Consider the following 23,191-nt stretch of genomic DNA (forward strand, 5'->3'; position numbering starts at 1 on the left):
GCTTAATCGAAATTATATTCAGTTTTATTTTAGAAGGTGAATGTGGACACTTTTCTTGTGTTTTTCTTAACATTACCATTCTGGTATTCTTCTTTCTAGGGTAGACTTGAGTGGCAGTCGAAGATAACATTGAAGGCACATATTCTGGGGTTTTCCCTGTATTCCAATCTCTGTAATTATGCTATTATTTTACCAGGAATTCTCTGTCTGCTATCTGAAAGATTGTATCTCGCATGTCAGGTTGATGGTCCTCAAACAGAAGTTTGTTTTCCATAACTTCGAGAATTACAATCATTTTTAAAATAGTAGCATCAGATAACATGCCTTTATATCACTTTTCTGACCAGTTTGCGAGGGTGTGCTGAATTTACCTCTTTAAAGCTGACGTTGTGACCACAACGAATTTGCACGGTCAAGGACTTTGTAGATAGGTGCATGTCAGGCAAGTGCGAGAGAAATATCTTCATTGGTACGATCATGTCATCCATGGTGGTGATAACTAGCCTTCGAAGAAATACAGCCTAAGGGTCACCTGTAACAGTAATGACTTAACACGCTAGATAAAGGCTTGAAAGCTCGTTGACTCTATCTGCACCGAGTTTACGACCGAGGATAGTGATGGGTGCGATCCAGTCTAGCCGAATGAAACAAAAACTAAAGAACTAGGTTCCAGGTTAGCCAACGACATTGAAACAATAAAAACTTGTTAGCACTTATGAAGGGAACAAGTGGTTCCCGAAATATCGGTATTTGCAAAGCCAATAAATTAACACTAGCGAATAGGAAAAAAAGTTTGACTTGACTTGACTTCAATACAGTTGGTCTAGCGTTTTTCCACCATCAGTATTTTTTCCTGGAAATGAGATACTGCAAGACTATGAAAATCTGCAGGATCATTGAACGCCAAATACTTCACAAAAACAACTTCCCTCAAGTTTGGAAGCAGATAGAAGTCTAAGGTTGCCAAATCAAAAGAATAGGAGAGCGAGATAGAAGAGCAAAACGTTCCTCAAATCGTACAATTTTCTGACCGCTGACGCCCATTTATAAGCAAATCCGTCCTAGTGAAATATAATTTTTTTCTTCTTCAGATCAGGCCCTTACTCGTGAGATTTGACATTCAGCTGATCATGAAGGCTCGAGTAACATTCATTCCTCTGATTCTTCTGTCCTTTTAAGGCAATCAAGTAACAGGATCTCTTTCTCTTCACTGGCTATGACTTTCTACTTCGATTTCCTTGGGACTAAACCACCTTCCCTCATCAGTACCACAATATAGCGGTGTACCAATGCATCATCCATGGTGACAAATCGCAGCATAAGGAAATCGGTCTATCCATTGTTACGAAAATCAAGATGTGCAAGATGTTTCGCACGCTTTTTTTCGATGTCCCCACAGCCTCAGCTATCTATCATCTACCATTTCTAGTGTGGTTTTGGTTATTGGTCGTCTTTCACGTGGGTCATTTTCGAGGAATATGCGACCACACTTCGTTTGTTCAGGAATTATATATTCATTCTGAAATCAAGCCATAATAAAACAAACCTCTGAGTAGATAACTTCATTTATAGGGTAATGAACAATGCTTGCAGAAAGTAGTCAAAAGGTTTGCTTCTATGTACTGTTACTTGACATCCCAAGGGTTGTTACCTACTTACTAACCGTACCAATTCTGGTATTGAGCTAACATCGTGGAACATTAATATGCTAAAATATATCCACAGTAAAAATACTATACCGAAGTATAGCTCTATAATCAGATGGTATAGATATCGCTTCCAGCGGGCCGTCTGCACCTCCAGCTGAACTCTACCAGGTTAACATAGCATCCAATTATTTCTCTTGAAATTGGTTTTCCCGCCAAAATAATTTTCTGTCTCTTGGCTTCTATATTTTCAAATGAAAATTCGGAACTCTAGCGCTCCAACCTTTTCGCTTGAAGCTAGCCTTGCCACTAAAGAAATTTTCTGCCTCCAGGTTTACATATTTTAAACTACATCAGGTTATTTTTAAGACCAAGATTGAAGCTTTGGCCGCAAATTCCGTTTAGATAATCAACACATAGGCATCATCATTCATACATCCTGAATTTTTGGCTTTATCTTGCTTTCCAGAATTTTTATTTGATCCTTGAAACATGTTGGGGTACTTTCATAACTGCAATGGTACGCTAGGAACCATATTTGGTTAGCATTACACTCGATCAGGATTATTTCCCTAATTCAATACAGGCACTAATTCGCAGCTGAATCGTCAACCAGCCCGTGAGAAAAATTCCTCAGTTACCAATGATATTTAAACTGTAACCTTGCGAAAGTTTAGTTCAGTAAAAAATCCTTGAATATTGCCCTGTAGTATGACCTCCTATTCGCAGTTGTGTATGCTATACACTTAAAACTATAACTGTGCATCCCTAATCTCTATACGCAAGTGTGCGGAATTTTTATCGGTTAAAACCCGGCCCAGTGCCCCCGCTCTCCAGGAGGCGGGGTTAGCTCACTCGATTTCTTCTATGCATGGCGTTCGTAACCGCGCTTGCTTCACCATTTCCACTTTTCGCAGTTTATACTGGATAGATCCGATCATTGCCTTGATCGCATTTCAATCATTGGGGTCTGTATTCCCCTCGTCAAATTTTCCAATCATAGCACTTCACCTAGAGTTTCCTCTAGGTTTCTGATTTTCCATGAATCTCGGGCATTGGACAAATACCTCCACTTGGTCCTCCAGGCCCGACTACTTTATGGACAATCAGGTGAAGTATCCAAATTAAACCTGTAGAGGTACTGATGGTGTATTTCATGGGTAAAATTATGATTTAACTTGATCCTTTGTACTTTCTCTCCAGCCACTCTCCGATATCAGGAATAAACCTGTGTGCACAGCTACCCTTTTTTGATCGACCCCATCGCTCCTGCTATCTACTTATAGATTTCTCGCTTTCGGTTTTTCCGTATGGCATAAAAGAGAGATGGATTCGGCATTATATATGCACGTTATCTCTTCTACCAAGATGTCGATCGATATTATTCCCAAAGTGGTGAATGCCCATAATCCTAGACCGTTTTGAAGGCAGAGTGCACCCTTAGGAGTGGTCCCCATTAGGCTACACTCAGTTTATGTACATTATATAAAAATGCAGCGCCGTTCCCCAAAATGCGACTGAACACAGCAAGATGACACTCACCACCGTGGCTATAAACAGCCTACAAGTAAACCGCGACGTTTCTACATTCGGCATCATTCTTGCTAGAATCATGCTGCGGTGCATGCTTTGTTGCAAGTACGAGGTTAAACAATTAAGTAATGAGACTGATTCCAGAAAAACCGTATATTTAAAAATTATTCTACAACTTTGTCATTCCCTTCAAAGTAGTCCCTTAGGCCCCTATACAGCGATTCCAGCGCGTTTTCCACTATTCATAACATTTCTGAAACGCTTCGACTGGGATGCCCGTCAGTACCCTCGTCACGACCGCTTGTATGTCCATAAGTGACTCAAAATGGGTTCTTTTGACCACCGATTTTGTTCTAGGGAACAAAAAAAGTGACAGGGTGACATATCGGGCGAATAAGGGTGCTGTTGCAACACGGCGATCCCTTTAGAGGCTAAATACTGGGACATGCTGAGGACGGTGTGGCACGGCGCGTTGTCGTGATGAAGGATCCAGTTACCGGCACCCTGTTGACTCGCTTTCGCAATCTTTCGAGTACTTGGCGATAGACTTAATTTGCGGTTTGCCCCGGTGGAACAAATTCTTTGCGGATTATTCCACGGCTAACAAATAGGTAATATTCATCGTTTTCACCTTCGACTTGGTCATGCGAGCTTTTTTCGGGCGGGGGCGTGCGGAGACAACCATTGTGAGTTTTGGCGTTTGGTTTCCGGGTCGTATTGAAAAAACCAGCTCTCATCACATGTAATAACTCGATCAAACAGTGTGGGATCGTTTTCCACTTGTTCCAAGCAGTCTTCTGCGACGGTCATTCGATGCTGATTTTGCTCATCAGAAAGGTTCTTTGGAACCATCTTCGCGCACAACTTTTTCATCCTGAAATCGCCTTTTTATAATTTGTCTGACTGTTTCACGGTTCATACTCAGTTCCGAGGCCAACATTCGAACTGCTAAACTCCAATTTTCACGGATTAGGGCACGCACACGCTGCGCATTCCTGTCAGTCCGCGCCTCGACTGGTCTCCCACTCCGCGCCTCATCTTCTCTCCCTGGACAAGACTAAGAGCACTCTCACCATACACTTTTACAATTTTGGCGTACGTTTCCGAAGCTATTTCGCCCAATCTGGCGCAAAATTTTATCGCGACGCGTTGCTCTAGATTTCGTTTCTCCATTTTCGTGACGAGCACCACCAACACACGTTTACTCAACATAATGCAGCAGGCGAACTAAACAAGCTAGTGCGATGGCAAATCTATCAATGGAGAGGGGAAGGATGCTGGGGAAGGGAATTTGAAGGTTTCAGGTTTACCACAAGCGCGGCAATAAAATCAGTCTCATTACTTAATTGTCTAACCTCGTATACTCAATATCCTCCTTAGAATGGAACTAATTCTAATGCCAGGGAAATTATCTCTACTGCGCTTGGTAATGAGAACAGTTTCTTTTCTTCTCCGTGAGCTTTTTCGCGACCACAACCAGTGCTATATTATCAGCGTAACCCGCTATCGTGGTCCTTTCCGGAACCGGAATTTTGTGTACATCATGTTCCACAGCAGTGGGCACAGTACACACGAAGACAACGAATTCTGTCTCGATCGTCAATATCATAATAAAGTCTTTGTTCTTACAAGTAACTATCGACAATAGCAGCGATGCAGAACAAGGCTCCAATTGACCAAATTGAATGCACTTCTCATGTTCAGATTCTGCCTGTGTGCCTGTCAAACGCGTCTATCTCTGAATAAAAGGTCTCGAGAAGTACTCTTTGAGATCAGTTGGATGTAGGGGGAATTAAATTAAGGGACCATTCTCAGGGACTCATGATGCCCCTATATGACATCTAGACCCCAAAACGGAATACGGAAAAACGTTACATAGATAAAACATGGCTGTCCTTGGTCAAGGCTGGAGGCAGAAGAGACCAATTGTTTTTACTGCGGTTCCTCTGCCGCCAACCAACGGCACTTTTTCACCGCCTGCTCCCCACTCCTGTGGCGAGTTCTAAAATGTGCGGAGAGCGCCGGTGGCGTCATCTAACCGCTCGAATAAATTTCGAATGCTGCAAATCCTGCTGTGCCACAAGCCTTTCATATTTGAAGTGCCCAGCTTTCAGTTTCCGACTTGTATAAAAATAGGTTAATGCATAGTTTCTTCCTCCGCTGATAATCAACTTCCCAAATCTTCATGGAGCTCTAAGGAATGTTCGACAGAGTTCTTGTATTTTTTGCTTCTCTAGTTCCAAGCAAAGATAATTTTTGTTTAGGGTTGAGGAATTCTAAGTCCACATCCTTATGTTCCACTGATTCCTCTTTTTGGGTTTAACACCAGAATCAAAAGAGGAACGAAGACGGCTACGGTTTCGTACTAAGCCAGAGGTAACTCATTGGACGCTGCCTCACCTCTGTCCTGGGAGCAGCGTGACCGAAACGGCTCCCAGGTGTTATACGCTCCCTATTATAGTTCACAAAAAACGACAAGGGTGCAAATTACATCCAACGTAAATCCGCCCACAATTCGGACCAAAGCTTGGCCGGAGCTAGACAATTTTCTTTTAGGGATTGAGGAGTTTTCGCACCCTTGTCGTGTTTGGCGAAATATAAAAAGGAGCGTATAACACCTGCGAGTCGCTTCGGTTATGCCCTGGGAGCAGAGGTGAGGCAGCATCTGATGAGTTGTCTCTGCCCTGGTACAAAATCGTAGCGGTCTTCGTTCTTCTTCTGATTTTTCCAAGCAAGGAATTTTCTTACTTTTTTCGTCTGGTCCATCTGGGGAGTCGACTAAAATGATTTCAATTCTGCCCTCCTCTAATCTCAAATGAATTGTTCTGCCTACATAAACTTATTTATTTTTTTTTTTTCACAGGTTAATAAAAAACGACACTGGTCGAGCGATATTACGTGTAATATCAGGACCACGAGCATTTAAAATTGTTTTATTTACACGCCTAACGCCACTACCATTCGGGTTACAAAATACAATTTTCGGGGTAAGTAGATTGACCTTCACAAACAATGATCACTGATGCATATCATTTCTGTTTTTATCGTTTCGCAGATTAGTTCCGTTGATGCCAAAAGCTACCATCTGGGTACATTACTAGGTTTACTACCAGCTCAAGCCATTAATGTTTATTTAGGTTCAACACTGCGATCAATGCATGACGTCCTCAATGATCACAAAACTGCAATCACTGGCTATATTATATTTGCAGTTCAGGTGAGTTTATGTACAAAAGTGTTAGTTATTTAGTTATTTACGAAAGAATTACCAAAAAGCATTAGAATTATCTTTGTTTATATCTTATAACTGTATTAACATTGAGTTTGTAGTGTGAGTTGTGTTCATGAAGGGGATGGGGTATTGTTAGAACATGATTAGCATTGAATCTGAAAATCAACCAACTTTGAAAAGTATTTTTTTTTTATTTATGGTAAAATCCAGTGTTGGTGGCCATGTGAATATTCCTATAAAAAATCCCCATTATAATGTATAATTTTGAGAGAAATTAGATTTTATAATGAAATTCGTGCATTTAGAACACTTTGAGTTAGGTTTCAAAGTAGCGAATGTTCCTCTCGGCCCATAATGGTTGGAATTCATTTTCTCTACAGGTTTTATTGAATATTTTTCGGACTCTAACGAAACGTTGACGATTAAAGAATTGGGAGCTTAATTTTATTGCAAAACAGTAAACTTAATTTCAATCAAATTCAAAAACTCATTTAAAAAATGTTTTCCTTGACTATCGATATAATTTTTCAAACATTGCTTTCATGGAAAACATTGTTATGACTCTTTGAGGATGACCAAACAGCCAACCACGGGCTGAACTATCTCAAAACCTAAGGAAATTACCATCAAACTTCGAAAGCATTTGATTGCAGCTACACCGATGTCCAGTCGATACACGCTTGGGTATCTTTGGGCCACCAAGTTTCAGAAATGTGGGACGCTGTTTTGGGCACTACAGTTCGTTTTACGTCATTATAAAAAATTCTACATACCCTGAGTCCAATGCGTGGAATCGCATTAAAAACTGAAATACAAAGGGGATATTGCGTGATATTAGGTCAACACGACAAACACGAAGCTGAGAAAGGAAAAATAAAAAAACCGCCCGCTCGCGCACGTAAAACTTATTACCTGAATGGTCTGCAATGGTCATCATATCGTAGTGAAGTCTGGTCTTTGGAGTCCCCACCCTGCCTAGGATTTTCCGGTCAAAATTGCCCCCTGATTTAGTGTAAACTCTACAGGTAGTTAGGAAAAAGGAGCGCAAAGGGCTACTGGTTTTTTTTCCTCATCAAAAATCGAAATTCAGCGTTGACAATAAAATAATAATTAATGAACTAAAGACAAAGGGAAAAAATAATCAATAAACGTAAGTAGTCTTGCAGATTACCCAGGGAGGCTACCACCACACCTGACAGTTAGGCATAAAATGCAAACCCATCAAACGATGAGAAGGAGAAGACTAAAGTCTGGTTTGGATACCCAGTCGTCTGGCTTGGTGGCTTTCTCGGGGTCTCGTAATGGACAGCACGACGTCAAAATTGCTAAACTTTTGGTAGTTAAACGTTTAAGCGCCACAATGACCAGGGACATAGCTTCGCTTGCTACAGCTGTTTCGCCACAATCTGAAAGAGGCGTTTTCTGAGGGGACTCGTTGAGTTCGCTTTAGTTTTCGCGACTTCTGGGTGATTAGATATTCAAAAGAAATTTTGTATAGACAAATGTCAAAGGCGAGCCATCCGCAAATGTCATCAAGACACCTTATTGCTATGGCTAAGACAGACTTTTACAAATATCTAGAAATTTGTGTGCTAGGGAGCTCTTTGCTGAAACGGAGGTAGGACGGCGCGCGTTGCCACCGCTCTCCCTTATAAAAGGCTCATAATGAAAGAGCGGGTGGAGAACGACCGGTGCAGTTAAGAAGTGACGTGCTGTTTGTTGGCAAGAAGACGAACTATGAGTCACCGGCTCGGTAAATCAAAGAAATTTGACATCTCGATAGGGCAGTTACAGCTCCCATAATATTGTCAGTTATGGGAAATTTTACCCACCCGCCACTTCGCAGGACCTGGCCGATCATTCATTTACGATGAAAGGAAAAATTGGCTTGATTCGTGGATCGCCTCAAAAGATGACCAGTCCTTTCGACGCAGGATTCGTTTTCTGCCGGATAGTTAGGGAAACGTAGTGAGCAGCGATGGACAATACTTTCAATCATGAATGTACAAACTGAAAATAACGCCTTAAATTTTGGAAAAAAAAACGGCGGAAGCAAAGTTATGCACCTAATAATAGGTGCATGAATGTAAACGACCGGAATTTATTCAATAAAACGATAATTGTTTGTCTTGTTCGTAGAATATTCGACATCACAATAGTTTCAGATCAACTGTTTTTACAGAAATGAAACGAAAAGAAATAAATCTACATTTATCACGGCAAAGAGTAATAAACAACCATGTTTCGTTTGTCCGTGCCGAATCTTTGGGAAAATGCTAATTTCTTTTGTTCAGTGGTATTTCTGTTATGAATTCCGTGACCAGCTGTTACTTGTGATTGTGCATTCTATCGGAATTCATGGATTCGCAAATTAGATGAAAGTATACAAATTTTTGTTTTTCATCTTCTGTATCGCAGAATTGAGACCGGCAGTTCCCAGCTGTTCAATAGTAGCTGGCTCACTCAACGGCTGTGAGCAAGTGCTCCTACAAGTTAGACAATTAACAACAGCATCCCGAAAAAAAAATTTAGCACCCGACGCCACGGCAAGTGCTGACGGAGGCAGGCACACATCGTGATCAGTGCTCGGTTGCTCTTAAGCAGAAACCCCAAAAAAATACAAGCAGGCCAGATGGTCGGCGATCGTCTGCCACATATTCTCTTGTCTGGTATCTGTTTCCTTGCTGCGTTGAAATGCGATAATATCGTCAAGTCAGCAGCGCTAAAAAGAAGCAAGCGTCTTTTCAATTCCATCCCAAAAACCTTCAACATTTTTTAATGTGAATCATTGTAGAATTTCTTCCACATTCCCGAACTCATTCGTTGCTCGACACCAAGTAGTCGTTTCCTGCTAGTCCATAAATATGTCCCCGGTAATACCTGTCGAATGTTCCTTTCAAAAGTTAAGAATTTCTTTTGCTTAATCGCCGATCGACAACAACACAAATAACTAATCGTATTCGAGGTTTATTGTCGCCCTCTTATTGGAGTCTTCCCAAAGGAATTTCTATCGGGATGATGCATCGTTTAACAGGGAAAAAGAAATCGCTCCGCAATTAAACGAATTTCTCCACCAGCTTGATATCAACGAATGAAGAATCACAAGAATTTGCAAGCCGCATATGCTACTCCGTGGTGGCTCTGTCGATGTTGGTAGGAGGGACGAACATGTTTTTTAGTATGGTTTTACAAGGTTTTGTTGAAAACAAAACTTTATTCAAATCGGTTCACTATCTATTTGTCCGTCCGTCCGTCTGTCTGCCTGTTACACTGCATTCCTCAAAAAGGGTTACTCCTATTGATACGAAATTTGGTGGAAATTTGGGGACTGTAAATCCTCGTGCATTTATTTACCCCGATTTCGCCAAAGGCTTTCATACCGTTGACCACAACATTCTTCTTTTCAAAACTACTCTACTCAACCCCTCAGTCACCCGTTAGCTTCCCTCTTACCACTCATACTGCTTCTGCAGAGTTTCTTATCATGGATACTCCCCCCGTTTCTTTTCTTCTTCCTCTGATGTTCCACAGAGCTAAATGTTCGTTTAACATTCGAAAATCTGATGAGATACATGATGCAATCAAATACAGCATAGGACGCGGTAGTTGCAATGGTGAAACAGGATCCACCACCAGCTGAAATCAGCAGAAGCACAGCGGAGACACAGAAGGAAAGCTACTGCAATTAACGCCACATGAGGCGGTAGCAGCTCGTTTAGAATAAACAGTTAAAAACTGAATAGCTCCGCGAAGCAATACCAGAATTGTAGTCTCGCGGGGAGAGTGTGGAGAAAATATGGGAGATTTTAGTCGGTAAGAGTCCGGCATGCGTGTCCTAGATCCCAGATGCGTATCGATGATGGATTTCCCTCCAGTCAAAAAAAAGACAGACAGTGAATTGATTTTAATAAGGATTTGTTTTACACAAAAAGGAGAGACTTGTAATTCCTCTTACCACCGACTAATAGCATTAACTTCAATTCTGTTAAAATTTTTTGAAAAATGTATGAACTCTAAATTAGCGACCTATTTTGACTTAAACCACCACGCTCGACCGGTGACTTGATGGCACTTCTCACGGAAAAATGGAATCATTGTCTTCATAATCACAGCGAGGGCAAAGTTGTTGCCCTTGGTATTTCGAAGGCTTTCGACAGAGTATGGCACCCTGCCCTCCTAGCCAAACTTCGCGCATTTGGTCTTGATGAGAAGCTCGTCAACTGGATTGAAAGCTACCTCAATTGTCGTTCCATTCGAGTTGTATTGGACGGTGATGAATCAGAACTTCATACCCAAAATGCCAGGGTACCTCAAGGTACTGTTCTGTCACCCGCCCTCTTTTTTATCTTCATTAATGAGCTCTTAAGTAGCACTTTCAATCCAATCCACAGCTTTGCTGATAACAGCACCTTTGACTTCGCGTATTCGTATGATTCGCTGGTTGACTTTCGTCGTAGTACACTACATGTCAGCCGGGAGCGCATGTTTGAGTCATTGAATGAGGAAATATCGCTTGGGGCAAACCAAATCGTGTTCAGTTCAATGCTTCTAAAACCCAATGCTGTCTCATTTCGAATAAACTATGTGGGATAAACAATCCTTTGCAATAACCTTACATTTTTCAAAATTTGTGTGAGGAAAACTAATATTTTATGCATTTTTTCTTCTTTAAAGGTTCTTATAGGTGTGATATTGATGGCCTGGGTAGTACATAAAGCACGTCATGAACTTTCTGTTGCATTACTATCAGAATTCGAAGATGGACATAAAATTATTGTTGATATTTAGAAACGATCTGAATAAGCTAGCGTATAAGATCATCTCTCTATCTCCTAAGACGAAAGTATCAAATTATGAATATTTACCCCGACAGTCCCGATTCCTTGTTGATATTTTTTTAGTTTGTTTGTTGTGTAACATTTGTTTTCTTAGTTTTAAGATAATCACTAGAGATATTGGCATTCTAAGCCCACTACACAGATAAAACAAACAAAAAACTTGTTCAACATTTGCACTTTTTAGACGACAAGTGTAGCGATTTATCTTTTTCTTTTGTTGTCTTCCTGGACGCTAATCAGTAACGATGTTTTCCATGAGTCCTTTTTTTTTTGTAAGTCATGTCAGTCTGCATATCTGTGCCTCCACATTTTCAATCATCTACAAGCCAAAACTTCGCAATTATCAATACTGATGCAATTATGATTGTGATAAATGTACAAGGGTAGCGAATATCTTCCAAAAAAAAAGTTAATTTTTGAGTGTTAGATTTGTGGTAAAAGAAATATAGAAAAGTTCAAATGGTAATGAGTAAAGCTTCTAACTAATGGAAGAATTTTCCAATATTATTTTGAATCATTAATTAAATCATCGAACATAGTCAATTGTTGTTGTTAGATGAGCAAATTGTATAATTTTCGGGAATTGAGAATTGACTTTGAGTCATAATTCGAGAAGGATTTACTCTTGAAAAATGTAGTTCTCTTTCCGTTGCGTCAATTGTATTTACTGACAAAAGTTAAGGCAAGCCTAGCAGCAAATCAGAAAACTGCGAATTGATTTGCATTTTCTACAATTATTACTGAAATGGTTCCCATTGTTTTAAGGCAATTATTGGATCGTTACATACACAATTTTACTGATCTTTTTGCGGAAGGAAGCAAAGCTTATATCATATTCACTCCTTGACAATACGGTTTTATCGCATTTGTTTCTTCGCATTTGGTAAATACCACCTATCGCCATTTAGTGGTCTAGTTCTGCCAGGAGGGGTTAGACACAAGTTAACTCTTCAACTCTTGGGTTGTTGTTTAGGATCTGCGGGATCCTAAGTCCCCATCCACGTGATGGTAGACCGGACTAAATGAGGAGGACTACAACGACTGGCGTTTTAAGTCTAATATAATTCGCAACCTTGTCGTGCTTTTGCGATGATAAAAGGGAGCGTCTTTCCACCTGTTGGCACTTTCGGTCTCGCTGCTCTCAGGGCAGAGCTGAGGCAGCGTCTGATGAGTTGCCTCTGCCCTGGACGAAACCGTCAGTCAATTTTTGATTTTTTCGATCTTCAACTCTTGTTATTCTATGGGCAAAAGGACTGCACACAGGAGACAAAACTGCCGATCCAATGTTCGAATTTTTATGGAGGAAGAAAAGCGCGGCAACATCCCCGGATGCTGACTGATTAACGTGCGAAGATGAGATGAAAATTGAATTTCATAACGAATTATAGGAAGATGCATAAACTTGAAGATTACGTGGAATGCCGTGATTTTGTGCACGGACAATCGACTTGCGTGCATATTTTATGTAATGAAAATTATACAATTAAATGCCACTAAGAGTGCAAATACGACAAATTCAATTTTTATGAATGGAAGCGACGGAACTAATGCAAGTGACATTAATAATTAGCACTTGTAATGCAAATGGTGCCTTCTGTCGTTCTCAAAACAAATTCATTCAAATTAATTACATTTAAAAGTGTCAGTCGAAAACGAAAAGCGCCGCCAAATTGCTAATGGCGTAATCTGTCATCAGAACGAACCTTGTCGATGTGAAGCGAACTTTGCTGACTTCAAATCTTGATTGTACATCGAAACTGCATGCGGTTTGGAGCTTCTTTCGTGCGGATTACGCACGCATCTTAATTGTGTTGCCCACTTTATCCTAGACGAACAATATTTGATCAGTTTGGCATTTCATCATAATCCTATGGCTGAGCTTACACGATCAGTATTTCATCATCATCATCAACGGCGCAACAACCGGTATCCGGTCTAGGCCTGCCTCAATAAGGAACTCCAGACATCCTGGTTTTGTGCCGAGGTCCACCAATTCGATATCCCTAAAAACTGTCTGGCGTCCTGGCCATCGCTCAATCTCAGGCAGGGGCTGCCTCGTCTTTTTTTTCTACCATAGAAATTGCCCTTATAGACTTCCGGGCTGGATCATTCTCATCCATATGGATTAAGTGACCCGCCTACCGTAACCTGTTGAGCCAGATTTTATCCACAACCTGACGTTAATGGGTCTCTCTTATCTTTATTCTTCCCGTTTGACCAGTGCAGCTTGATGTTGTTGGTTGGTTGTTTTTTTTTAGATGCTCACGTTGCCACCATATATTTTGTCTTGCCTTCATCGATGTGCAGCCCAAGATCTCGCGCCGCCTGTTTGATCTGGATGAAGGCAGTTTGTACGTCTCGGGTCGTTCTTCCCATGTATCCCTCGCATTTATCTCAGCATCACGAATCACTTTCACCAAGGCCACGTTAAAGAGGACGCATGATAGGGCATCCACTTGTGTTAGACCGTTGTTGATGTCGAATGGTCTTGAAAGTGATCTTGCTGCTTTTATCTGGCCTCGCACATTGGTCAGGGTCAGCCTAGTTAGTCTTATCAATTTCGTGGGATACTGAATTCTCTTACGGTTTTAAAGTCGATGAAAAGATGGTGCAACTTATGTCCATATTCCAACAGTTTTTCCATCGCTTGCCGCAGAGAGAAAATCTGATCTGTTGCTGATTTGCCCGGAGTGAAGCCTCTTTGGTATGGGCCAATGATGTTCTGGGCGTATGGGGCTATCCGGCCTAGCAACATAACGGAGAATATCTTATTCATGGTACTCAGCAACGTGATACAGGCTTCGAGGGTTCATTCTATTGCCTTGTAGAAGGTATCCTTCTCCAACTTTGCAGTCTTAATAAGGGTTGTATTTCTAAATTTACCTCGCAAGCGCAGAGTGCATAGCCGTTCGCTTATGTTTTCAAAGCCGATAACAGCAGGTTTCATTTTTTGGCTGACTAAGAAACCTACTCCGAGCACATGGTTTACTGGATGGCCACTATAATATATGTTGTAGCGACTCTTCTCCAGGAATCTGGTCCCTGTCCAACGCATCACCTGTAACGCTGTTACATCAGCCCTATATTGGGAGAGGGTATCGGCTATCTGCTTGGCAGCTCCATCTCTGTACAGAGAGCTCACGTTCCATGAGAAAATTCGCACCATACCCAACCTACAGGCTAGAAGGACCAGTTGGTACAATTTGTCCCGTTTTTTTAGGCGCGGGAGACTCGCCTTCGTCCTTCTCCGTCTGCAGCTTTTCGTTAGGAAAGAGTTCCCAGCGGTCACCACGTAGAGGTGGAGATAGGTTTTGGTAGTAGAGCTGGTGGTGTTGGTTCAGCAGGCGTTTCCTAGGTTTTATGCTCCATCGTGGATACCAATCCCCCTTTCGCCCTGGGACCTATACTGCTCTTTGGTCACCATTTTTTGATGGATCGGCTAATAGCAGACTGATGAAATACTGATCGTGTAAGGTCAGCCTGACGATAGGATTAGGATTATGACTGGTTCCACGCTATATATTTTTGAAGGTGATGAAATCATAGAAATAATTGTAATTTGGGAGAACCTTGATTCAAAATTGCCTGCTGCATAACAATAAAACGCTTCCAATACCAGTAAAACCAGTCAATTTGACTTGTGAATAAAAACGCTGACAAGCTAGGGTGGAATGCTTATAATTGTAATTGTAAACAGGAGCATGGCGAGCTACAAAAAAACCAGTCCAGGTAAAGAATGCACTGAACACCCTGTACAAGTTGGTCTCTACCGCGCACTTACCCCGATTGCTATCAAGGGTTTTCTTCCTATAATCTTCTTGCCTTAAGGATACGCAAGAAAATTATAAACAAGATAGTCAAATCGAGCTTCATTTCGCGACGAATACCTTGGGGGTAGGTGGGTGGTAGGATCCAAACTGCGCGTAACATTCTATGCATGCTTTTCATATATTTGTCTGTGGTGAAGTGAGATTGTTAAGATGGTTTTTCGAAGTCGCTAGTTTTAACATGTAAGTGTTCTTATGTTGCTGTTGTTGAAATTTGACGCCTGCTGTTCCGAAAAATGTAGGTGATGATGTCTACTCTCGTTACATTACGTTACATTAGTGGTGGGGGTTACTTTTCAAAATGGGGCTCGAATTGAACGTCGATGTTTATTGGTTGCTGTTTAATAACTGGAGGTACATCTGAATCAGACTGTTGTCTAATAGAAACTTCAACAGATTGCGAGCGGGATGTCATTCTTCTCCGTCTTGCGTATGCTAATGTCGCCACTGTAATGACAAAAACAAACATAACACCTAACGTATCAGTGGAGATGTACATATGCTGTCTGCCATTCGCCTGATGTTGTCGGTCGACTTCCTCCTCCTTGGTCCGCCTAGCTCCCCGCCCCCCCTCTTGTGTTTCTAATCAGTGCCCAATACATGCAAGGATCCTGTTTGATTAAGCCATGCAAGTTCTCGAACCCCGTTTAATGGTCACTTCCTTTTCAACTACGTCCTGCGACGTCAAGCGGAAGCCATCTGCTTGCAATATGTATTGCTCAACAAGCGCCAAGACCTCAATTCTACTGAGAGTAAAATCTTCACCCTTGCCATCTGAGCAATGAAGTGTAGTTGCCACTTCCCTACCGAAGATTAAGAACCAGTGATTGCGTGCGTTCTTTTTCACCAATCCATTCCACGGATCCACCCAAGTGCAACGGCATTCCTTATTACCAGATTTGGCAAAAATACCAGCCACGCACAGCACGCTGATAAAATAATAGGTACTTTCTTTTCGCACGCAAAGCGTGTCCTGTCCGTTAACGATGAAATTTGGATGCAATCCTTAATTTCTACCTTATTTGTCAGAGGAAAATGTTGGGCGGCTAAACTCACAGCCAAATAATCTGCTTTCAATCTGCAGTAGTGGAAACCTTCATCAAAGGCTGGCGGAATAGTGTACACTCGGAAAAGCTGGAGCGGTCGCTGCTCCAATCTAAAAAGAAGATCACGACCATCTTGAACCTTCATTAACTGCTTCAACAACTGATGGATCAAGCTCACAGCCTCCATATTCAGGGGATCCTGATTCAGTAGCTGGTCCAATAGTATCAGCAGGTCCTTGTTATGAAGTAGACCTGGGTGCAACCTCTCATGTTTCGCATTCTCTATGATTCCCCTTAGGCTCCGCTGTCGATCTAGTAAAAGTTGGATCTCCAAATGAGTCAACAAAAAGAGCTCGATTACATCACTCCGTCGCCTCTTTGAATCCAATGCATTAATTGTCCGTTAAGTAAAGGCCGCCGCTAAAGAGGTATAGGGCGACACGATACGTTTCCTTTCCTTCCACTCCTGCACCCGGGTCCCGTTGAAGAACTCCTAATTAGACTGCATTACCACGCCAATACTTGTGAACGAAAGTGCGCAAAACGTATCCACGCAGGCTATAGATTCAGGACAGCACACTGCTGCAATGATTTTCAATCACCATAAAAATTCAAGCATTGGGTTATGTTTTGTACCTCCTATGCGTAATGGTGGCATTATTTGTATATGGGAGGGAGATTAACCTAAAGAGTATCTTAACCTTACCATTGTAAAGGTTAGATTATCCTTGTTTCGAGAAAAATGACTTTTTAACAATTATTGCCCAAGATTCATAGGTCATAACGATCAGTAAATCAACAGTTTCATATGTAACGACCTCATAAAAAAAAAGATCCAACGAAAGCCCCAAAATTACCGACAGTTTTTCAATTTTTACTCTTTTTCGCGAAAAGATAAAGATGCATTTTTAGGAATATTCTAAAGTTACTGCTAGAACCCAACTCGAATTATGACTTTCGGTCAGCTTACAATTGATAAATGTCTATCGAAAAATCTTCTCAGCGAATATCAAAGAAAAATTTCAACATTTAATTTAGATTTACGTCAATCATTGTATCATTGGACAAGCTTAGTCGTGATTAGTTGTTTTTATATGTGTATTTATTAACTCTTAGCAAAGTAAGGTGTAGAGTTTAAGAATTTTGTAAATAACCAAAAAAACAGAAACGAACTTTATATATATTTTTCTAATCATGACTATACCAAATTTTTGAAATGAACAAAGCATTTTCTCAATGGAATATATGTATTTATTCTTATACACAATTGGATATTTTTAGCTTTAAATAATCACTTTTGAATTATGTTGAAAGATGTTGGGTTGAATGAAATCATTGGTTAGTTTCAGAGCACTGCATTGGTACTCAATTTAATGTTTCCTTTAGTTTTGAAAATTTAGTAAAAATTATATTCCTTTCAATTCATCAGATGCGTCTCATCTCTGCCTCAGGAGCAGAGTGACGGAAAGTGGTTGCCAGTTATTAGAGCAACGACCAATGCCTAGTAACTATTTTCGGTCGCAGTGTTCCCAGAGCAGCGGAGATCAAGCTGTGCCTAATGGGTTGCCTTGAATGACTCTCTCAACTCATCATCATCATCATCAACGGCGCAACAACCGGTATCCGGTCCAGGCCTGCCTTAATAAGGAACTCCAGACATCCCCGTTTTGCGCCGAGGTCCACCAATTCGATATCCCTAAAAGCTGTCTGGCGTCCTGACCAACGCCATCGCTCCATCTTAGGCAGGGTCTGCCTCGTCTTCTTTTTCTACCATAGATATTGCCCTTATAGACTTTCCGGGCTGGATCATCCTCATCCATACGGATTAAGTGACCCGCCCACCGTAACCTATTGAGCCGGATTTTATCCACAACCGAACGGTCATGGTATCGCTCATAGATTTCGTCATTGTGTAGGCTACGGAATCGTCCATCCTCATGGAGGGGGCCAAAAATTCTTCGGAGGATTCTTCTCTCGAACGCGGCCAAGAGTTCGCAGTTTTTCTTGCTAAGAACTCTCTCAACTGCTGCAAGTAAAGCCAACGCCTCTTCGTCAACCTGATGATGATTGCATAAGCAGCCTGTCGTGTGGCATGTGAAATCTCAGTTTACTATTTCCATATCTTGCGTCAGCTACTATAGTCAACGATCATGCCGGGTCATAATGTGCCAACATTACTGGATATAACAAGAGATGACGAACTTTTCTTCTTGTTTGTCCATGTGTAGTCACAATCTTTCAACAAACTTTTGGCAAACGGTACTTTAAGGCATTGGGGTTAGTTCACAAATTGTCCAATGATTAGGGGGAATCAAATGCCAGTCGTCATGGATGTCTTGTGTTTGTCTCGGTGCTGTGAGCTTGTCACTTGCGCAGCATCAAGTATGATGATAATGAGTCCCATCAGAGACTGTGTGGATCCCTATACTCCACCAAAGATTGAACAGGAAACAGTATGACATGTTGGAACTACTTTTGTTTGAGGATTGAAGGAGTCCTAAGCCATGGGGGTTGATGTCGGACCGGACCAATCGGGATGAAACCCTCTTCCACTTTCGTGGTCAGCCTAGTGTGGATCTGAATATATAAGGCGGATTTCATTTGGTTATAATTCGCACTCATGTTGTTTTTGCGATTATACATAAAAGAACGATTACCCGAGATTGCACCCAGGTCAGGTATTCGATAGAGCCAAATGGCGAAACCGATCACGACGAGCTGATCCCGCTTGTGAACAAAAGGAAGATATAAAAGAACGATTACCACTTGTAGCCATTTTTGATAACGCTGCTCCGAGAGCAGAGGTGAGGCAGCGTCTGATTAGTTGCCTCTTTTACGCACTTTTTAAGGTTTTGTGTAAAACAAAATCTTATTAAAATCGATTCAATGTCTGTCTGTCACACGCATTTTTCTCCAAAATGGCTGAACCGATCCGAACGAACTATGAAATCCCACGCATACAGCGAGTGGCATAAATTTAGGTGGAGTTTAAAGGAGGGCTCCCCATACATGGAAAGGGGGGATTTAAAAAAAAAATTCACCAGATATATTCGTCTAGGGTATCAAATGAAAGGTCTCGATTAGTACTTTCCGAAACTTTCGTTTTGGCGTGAATTGCAAAGTCCGTGAGTAAGGAGTCAAAATCTATGCACTTAAGATGAGACAGGAGTCATTTTCGGAAACTACCCAACCTAAAAATCCGAAAAAAATCAGGGTGGTGCGCTTAGATGAAATCTAGGCCTCAAAATATGTCCCATTCCATAAAGGACTATGTCTCGTGCATACACATGCACATGCATATCAATTTCCTGCGAATCCTAACATTCTTGCTTCTTCCTCATTCTAAGCCATACAAATAAGAGGCTGACGTCATAATTAACGAGAATAATTGACATTGGAATGAAATATTAAAATTCCATTCATGAAGAATCTACTTCTGGAGCGTATGAAGTTGACTATTATCAATACAGGGCTTTCCGTCAAATGATTTATTTAAATCGCTTTCTAAAAACTTGAGGACAATGGAATTTTCAACTATGTGACACGAAGCTGTCATGCCCTCGTCGCTCCTCACATTTTCTTCTTTTTCTTTAGCCTTTGTCCCGTTCGGGGGACTCGTCGTGATCGGTTTCACCATTTTATTTTATCAGATGGCAGATCTGGATTCGATTTCGAGGCTTTTAAATGCCCATCCAGCGTATCAAACCACCGTTGTTTCGCTCGGCCTTTTGGCCGCTTACAATTGACTTCGATGTTCATAGCAATCTTGGCAAGTGAATTCTCGTTAACGGGAATTACGTGACCATACCATCGAAGACGCCTTCCTCGGAGTTTCTCCACGATCGGTGCAACCCCATATTGATCGCAGATATCTTCATTTCGGATGTAATAAAAACGTGTCACGCCACCAGTCCGCCGTTCATTGTTTTTTATAGTGGGCCAACACTCAGAACTATAGAGAGCGGCAGACGGACGATATTTTAGATTTGAGACATTCGCTGATACGTCGATCCCAAAGAACATCAGTTGTGGAATGCCACTTCATCCAGGTCGCATTAATGTGTGAAATAATTTCATTACGCAGTCTTCCATTGGCTTATAGCATTACCCGAAATATTTAATTCGCTCAGTTTTGGACAGGTTACTGCAGCTGACAACGCTGAGCAATTAAAATATCTGGGGTCAATGCTATCAGCTAATGGAGAACTGCGGTATGCACCACACAAGCGTCAGCCACAAATTTGTTTGGCGTGTTAACGCGGAATTGACCTATAAGATTGTTCATCAAGTTTCGAGTTTAGCATTGTAAAGTTCACCTACCAAAGTGTAAATTACTTCCTTCCCGCTGTCTAGGGCTCTACCAAGTCTACAGTATCAGGATCAGGACTGTAAGTGTAACAAGGATTTGACACATGTCCTCATGGCTTAGTGTCTTAAGTACTAAGTTTAAGCAACGAACGGTCACGGTTGAAATCTGGTGACGGAAGAGAGGCTAGTATCGTAAACTGGATGTCGGATATTAGTCGACTTAGCCGTACCTGCTTGCTTACTACTACGGTCTCGAAATGGAGTTTTATTGCTGTTCCTCCAGTCTCGCTTTAGAGGCTTTAATTTTGTTACAATTTGATTGTTCCCATGTGCTCTAACAGTGAGGGTAAGGGTGATGAGACCTTAGAAAAAAAACCTAATTAAAACTGCTTGTCAGTCTGAGCGTCCGCCTTTTTCAATAGAAGTGGAATTTTTCGGTAAAACCACTCGTCATTACCCGGTATTCCGGCGAAGCCCCCGTCAGACTTTACTTCAGATGGCAGCCAACAGCATTGAAAGCTCAATTTCTTATCAATACTGTCCCTTATTCAGGAATTACCTTTTGGAATGGGTAAGAGCGCCATAGACCACTCCGCTTTTAGGATTACCCCCTTTCCTACGTTCCGCCTTCCTGAGTTCATTGTGAATGCAGCTGATGGCTTTATTCACTGCATTTCATACTTCCTGCCAACTTTAGTATGCAAACTATAAAGTGTCGCGCATCCATGATTTTGTACTCATGCTTGCTTCTACTATAATGCCTAGTGGGCCCTGCAACTGGTCTCATTTTTTAGCCTGAAAATTCACATAGCGCCTTCATTTTGAGAAATTATCAACCACTTTTAAAATGATTTCTTTCAATCTAAATTACGATCTTTCTAAAATATTGAAAGTGAATTATCGGAATGCAAAATTCTAACTACAATGTAATATCTGCACTCAATCACATGACATGTGTTATTCTTTTACCTTTGTAAGTCAAGTATTATGGCAGTGAAACTACATAAAATATTTATTAAAGAAATAAAATGCATTCTAAACCAATCATACAAGAATCATATACCAATGACGAAAAGATGCTCGTATTGCTGCATCTTAGCTCTAATTCTTTGCATTTAGGATATTATCGTTCATTATCTGTATATTTTTTTAAATAAGAAAAGTGGAAAATGAAATAAAAGATCGATTTGATATTCTATCTTTAATTTACTCCTTAATTCCAAACTTTCAATTTTACTTTGAAATGTTTCAGGATTATTATTGGACTCAACTTACATTGACGGAAAAGCAATAATGTTCAAGTCTATGGTGGTAGTAACAAGCAAGAATGTTATTCACATAACAAAAAATATTTTTTTCTGTGATTCCATGCTTATATTATTGTTAAACCACACAATCACTCTTAACACCGTTCCGATTACAGCTCCTGATCCTTTTTGATTTATATTCATCCAATGCTGCTTCGAAAACTACCAGGACGAAGTCAACATCTTCTTTCGTTATGCACATTGGGGGCTTAACTCGAAGTGTCTAAATTATTGGAAAACGAAAATGGTAAGTTATTGGAAAAAGTATGTTTAATATTTATTGGGTGGTGCTAACAAGACTTGTTAGCATGAAGGGAACAAGTGGTTCCCGAAATATCGGTATTTTGCAAAATAAAAGTCAACCCTAGCGAATACGAAAAACAGGTTTTATTATTTCAAATAAAGATACCAAGTTGTTTTCTATGGACCTGAGACTAGATTTGGCACTAGGGGTAATAACTGTTCTTCCTGCTTAGACCTTGTAATGAATTATTAAATGGGTAGAATGATCAGATCGATCATCCTAAGTGGCCGATAACGACCTAGAGGGCAGAGCTATCCCAGAAACCTAAACAAATTGGCTAAGTTGACCGTGAAGGTCCGCTCCATCAAAGTGCTCGGTCGACACGTTCTTGCACGCCTCTGTGCTAGCCAGACTCGGGAATGTGGGCGGGTCCTTTGAGCGCTTTGATCCCTCACACTTCATTACTACCAAAAATCAACGTGTCTATGCCGATGCGTGGGTCCGCACCGGATTCCAAAATAGACAAGATTAGGGAATTCGCGACGGTCTATCGAATAGCAACCAGAACGCGAACTAAAATTGGAAAATAAATATAAAAAAACGGCTCGGCCGCGCGCGTGGAGCCATAAGTCTCCGGACCCGAGTGCCGCGATCAAGGAGGGGAAGATCCACGACGGATCACAACCCCGATTATTGCCTCTTCCGCCTCAGATCTTGAATGAGGCGCGGCCCCTGAGGCTCCCACTCTTCCTTGACATCCGCAGGCCAGTTTGTCATTTTTGAAGGTGTCCCTTCCGATACAGGTTCTGCGGAAGCAAGGAGGTAAAGAGAGGGAGGAAGTCCTCAAATTACGCTAGAATTATTCACGATTCATAGTATATTAAAGGAAAAAACAAATTATAAATATAGAATAAAGACAAAAATAGAAAAAAAAAATTAATTTAAATTAAAGAAATGCAATAAAAAGAAAAAAAAACTAAAAGAAAATTTAAAAAAAAACTCACTTAGGCCGTCACTCCGAGCTCGAAGGGTGCTGCTGTATTAATATAATACGAAATTCATTAAAGAAGGATATGCTAGAAGCTGAACATCCTAAAAATAAAAATTTTAATTGAATCGTTCTTTTTTTTGTGTCCTTTCTCCTTCAATTCTATTTCCTTTTCATTTGTCCTTCCAAATCCGCTTGGTGAAGAGTTGTTGCGGCAAAGCC

General features: G+C 41.0%; 1 protein-coding gene across 3 annotated transcripts in view; it reads left to right on the forward strand.

Annotated features, from left to right (window-relative positions):
• Positions 1–21,984, forward strand: part of LOC119647623 (transmembrane protein 64) — a 38,301-nt gene extending 16,317 nt beyond the window's left edge. The window contains exons 2-4 of one of the 3 annotated variants that reach the window (XM_038048668.1): positions 6,043–6,166; positions 6,235–6,396; positions 21,854–21,984. In XM_038048668.1, coding sequence (XP_037904596.1) covers positions 6,043–6,166; positions 6,235–6,396; positions 21,854–21,964 — 397 coding nt within the window. In that variant the 3' untranslated portion in view covers positions 21,965–21,984. Of the gene's footprint in view, positions 1–6,042; positions 6,167–6,234; positions 6,397–11,085; positions 11,309–21,682; positions 21,806–21,853 lie in introns of those variants that run through there. The other 2 variants (XM_038048669.1, XM_038048667.1) reach the window with 2 other exon arrangements.
• The last annotated feature ends 1,207 nt before the right edge of the window (positions 21,985–23,191 follow it).

This window comes from Hermetia illucens, chromosome 2 (genome assembly GCF_905115235.1).
Source record: "Hermetia illucens chromosome 2, iHerIll2.2.curated.20191125, whole genome shotgun sequence".
NCBI classification, from domain to species: domain Eukaryota; kingdom Metazoa; phylum Arthropoda; class Insecta; order Diptera; family Stratiomyidae; genus Hermetia; species Hermetia illucens.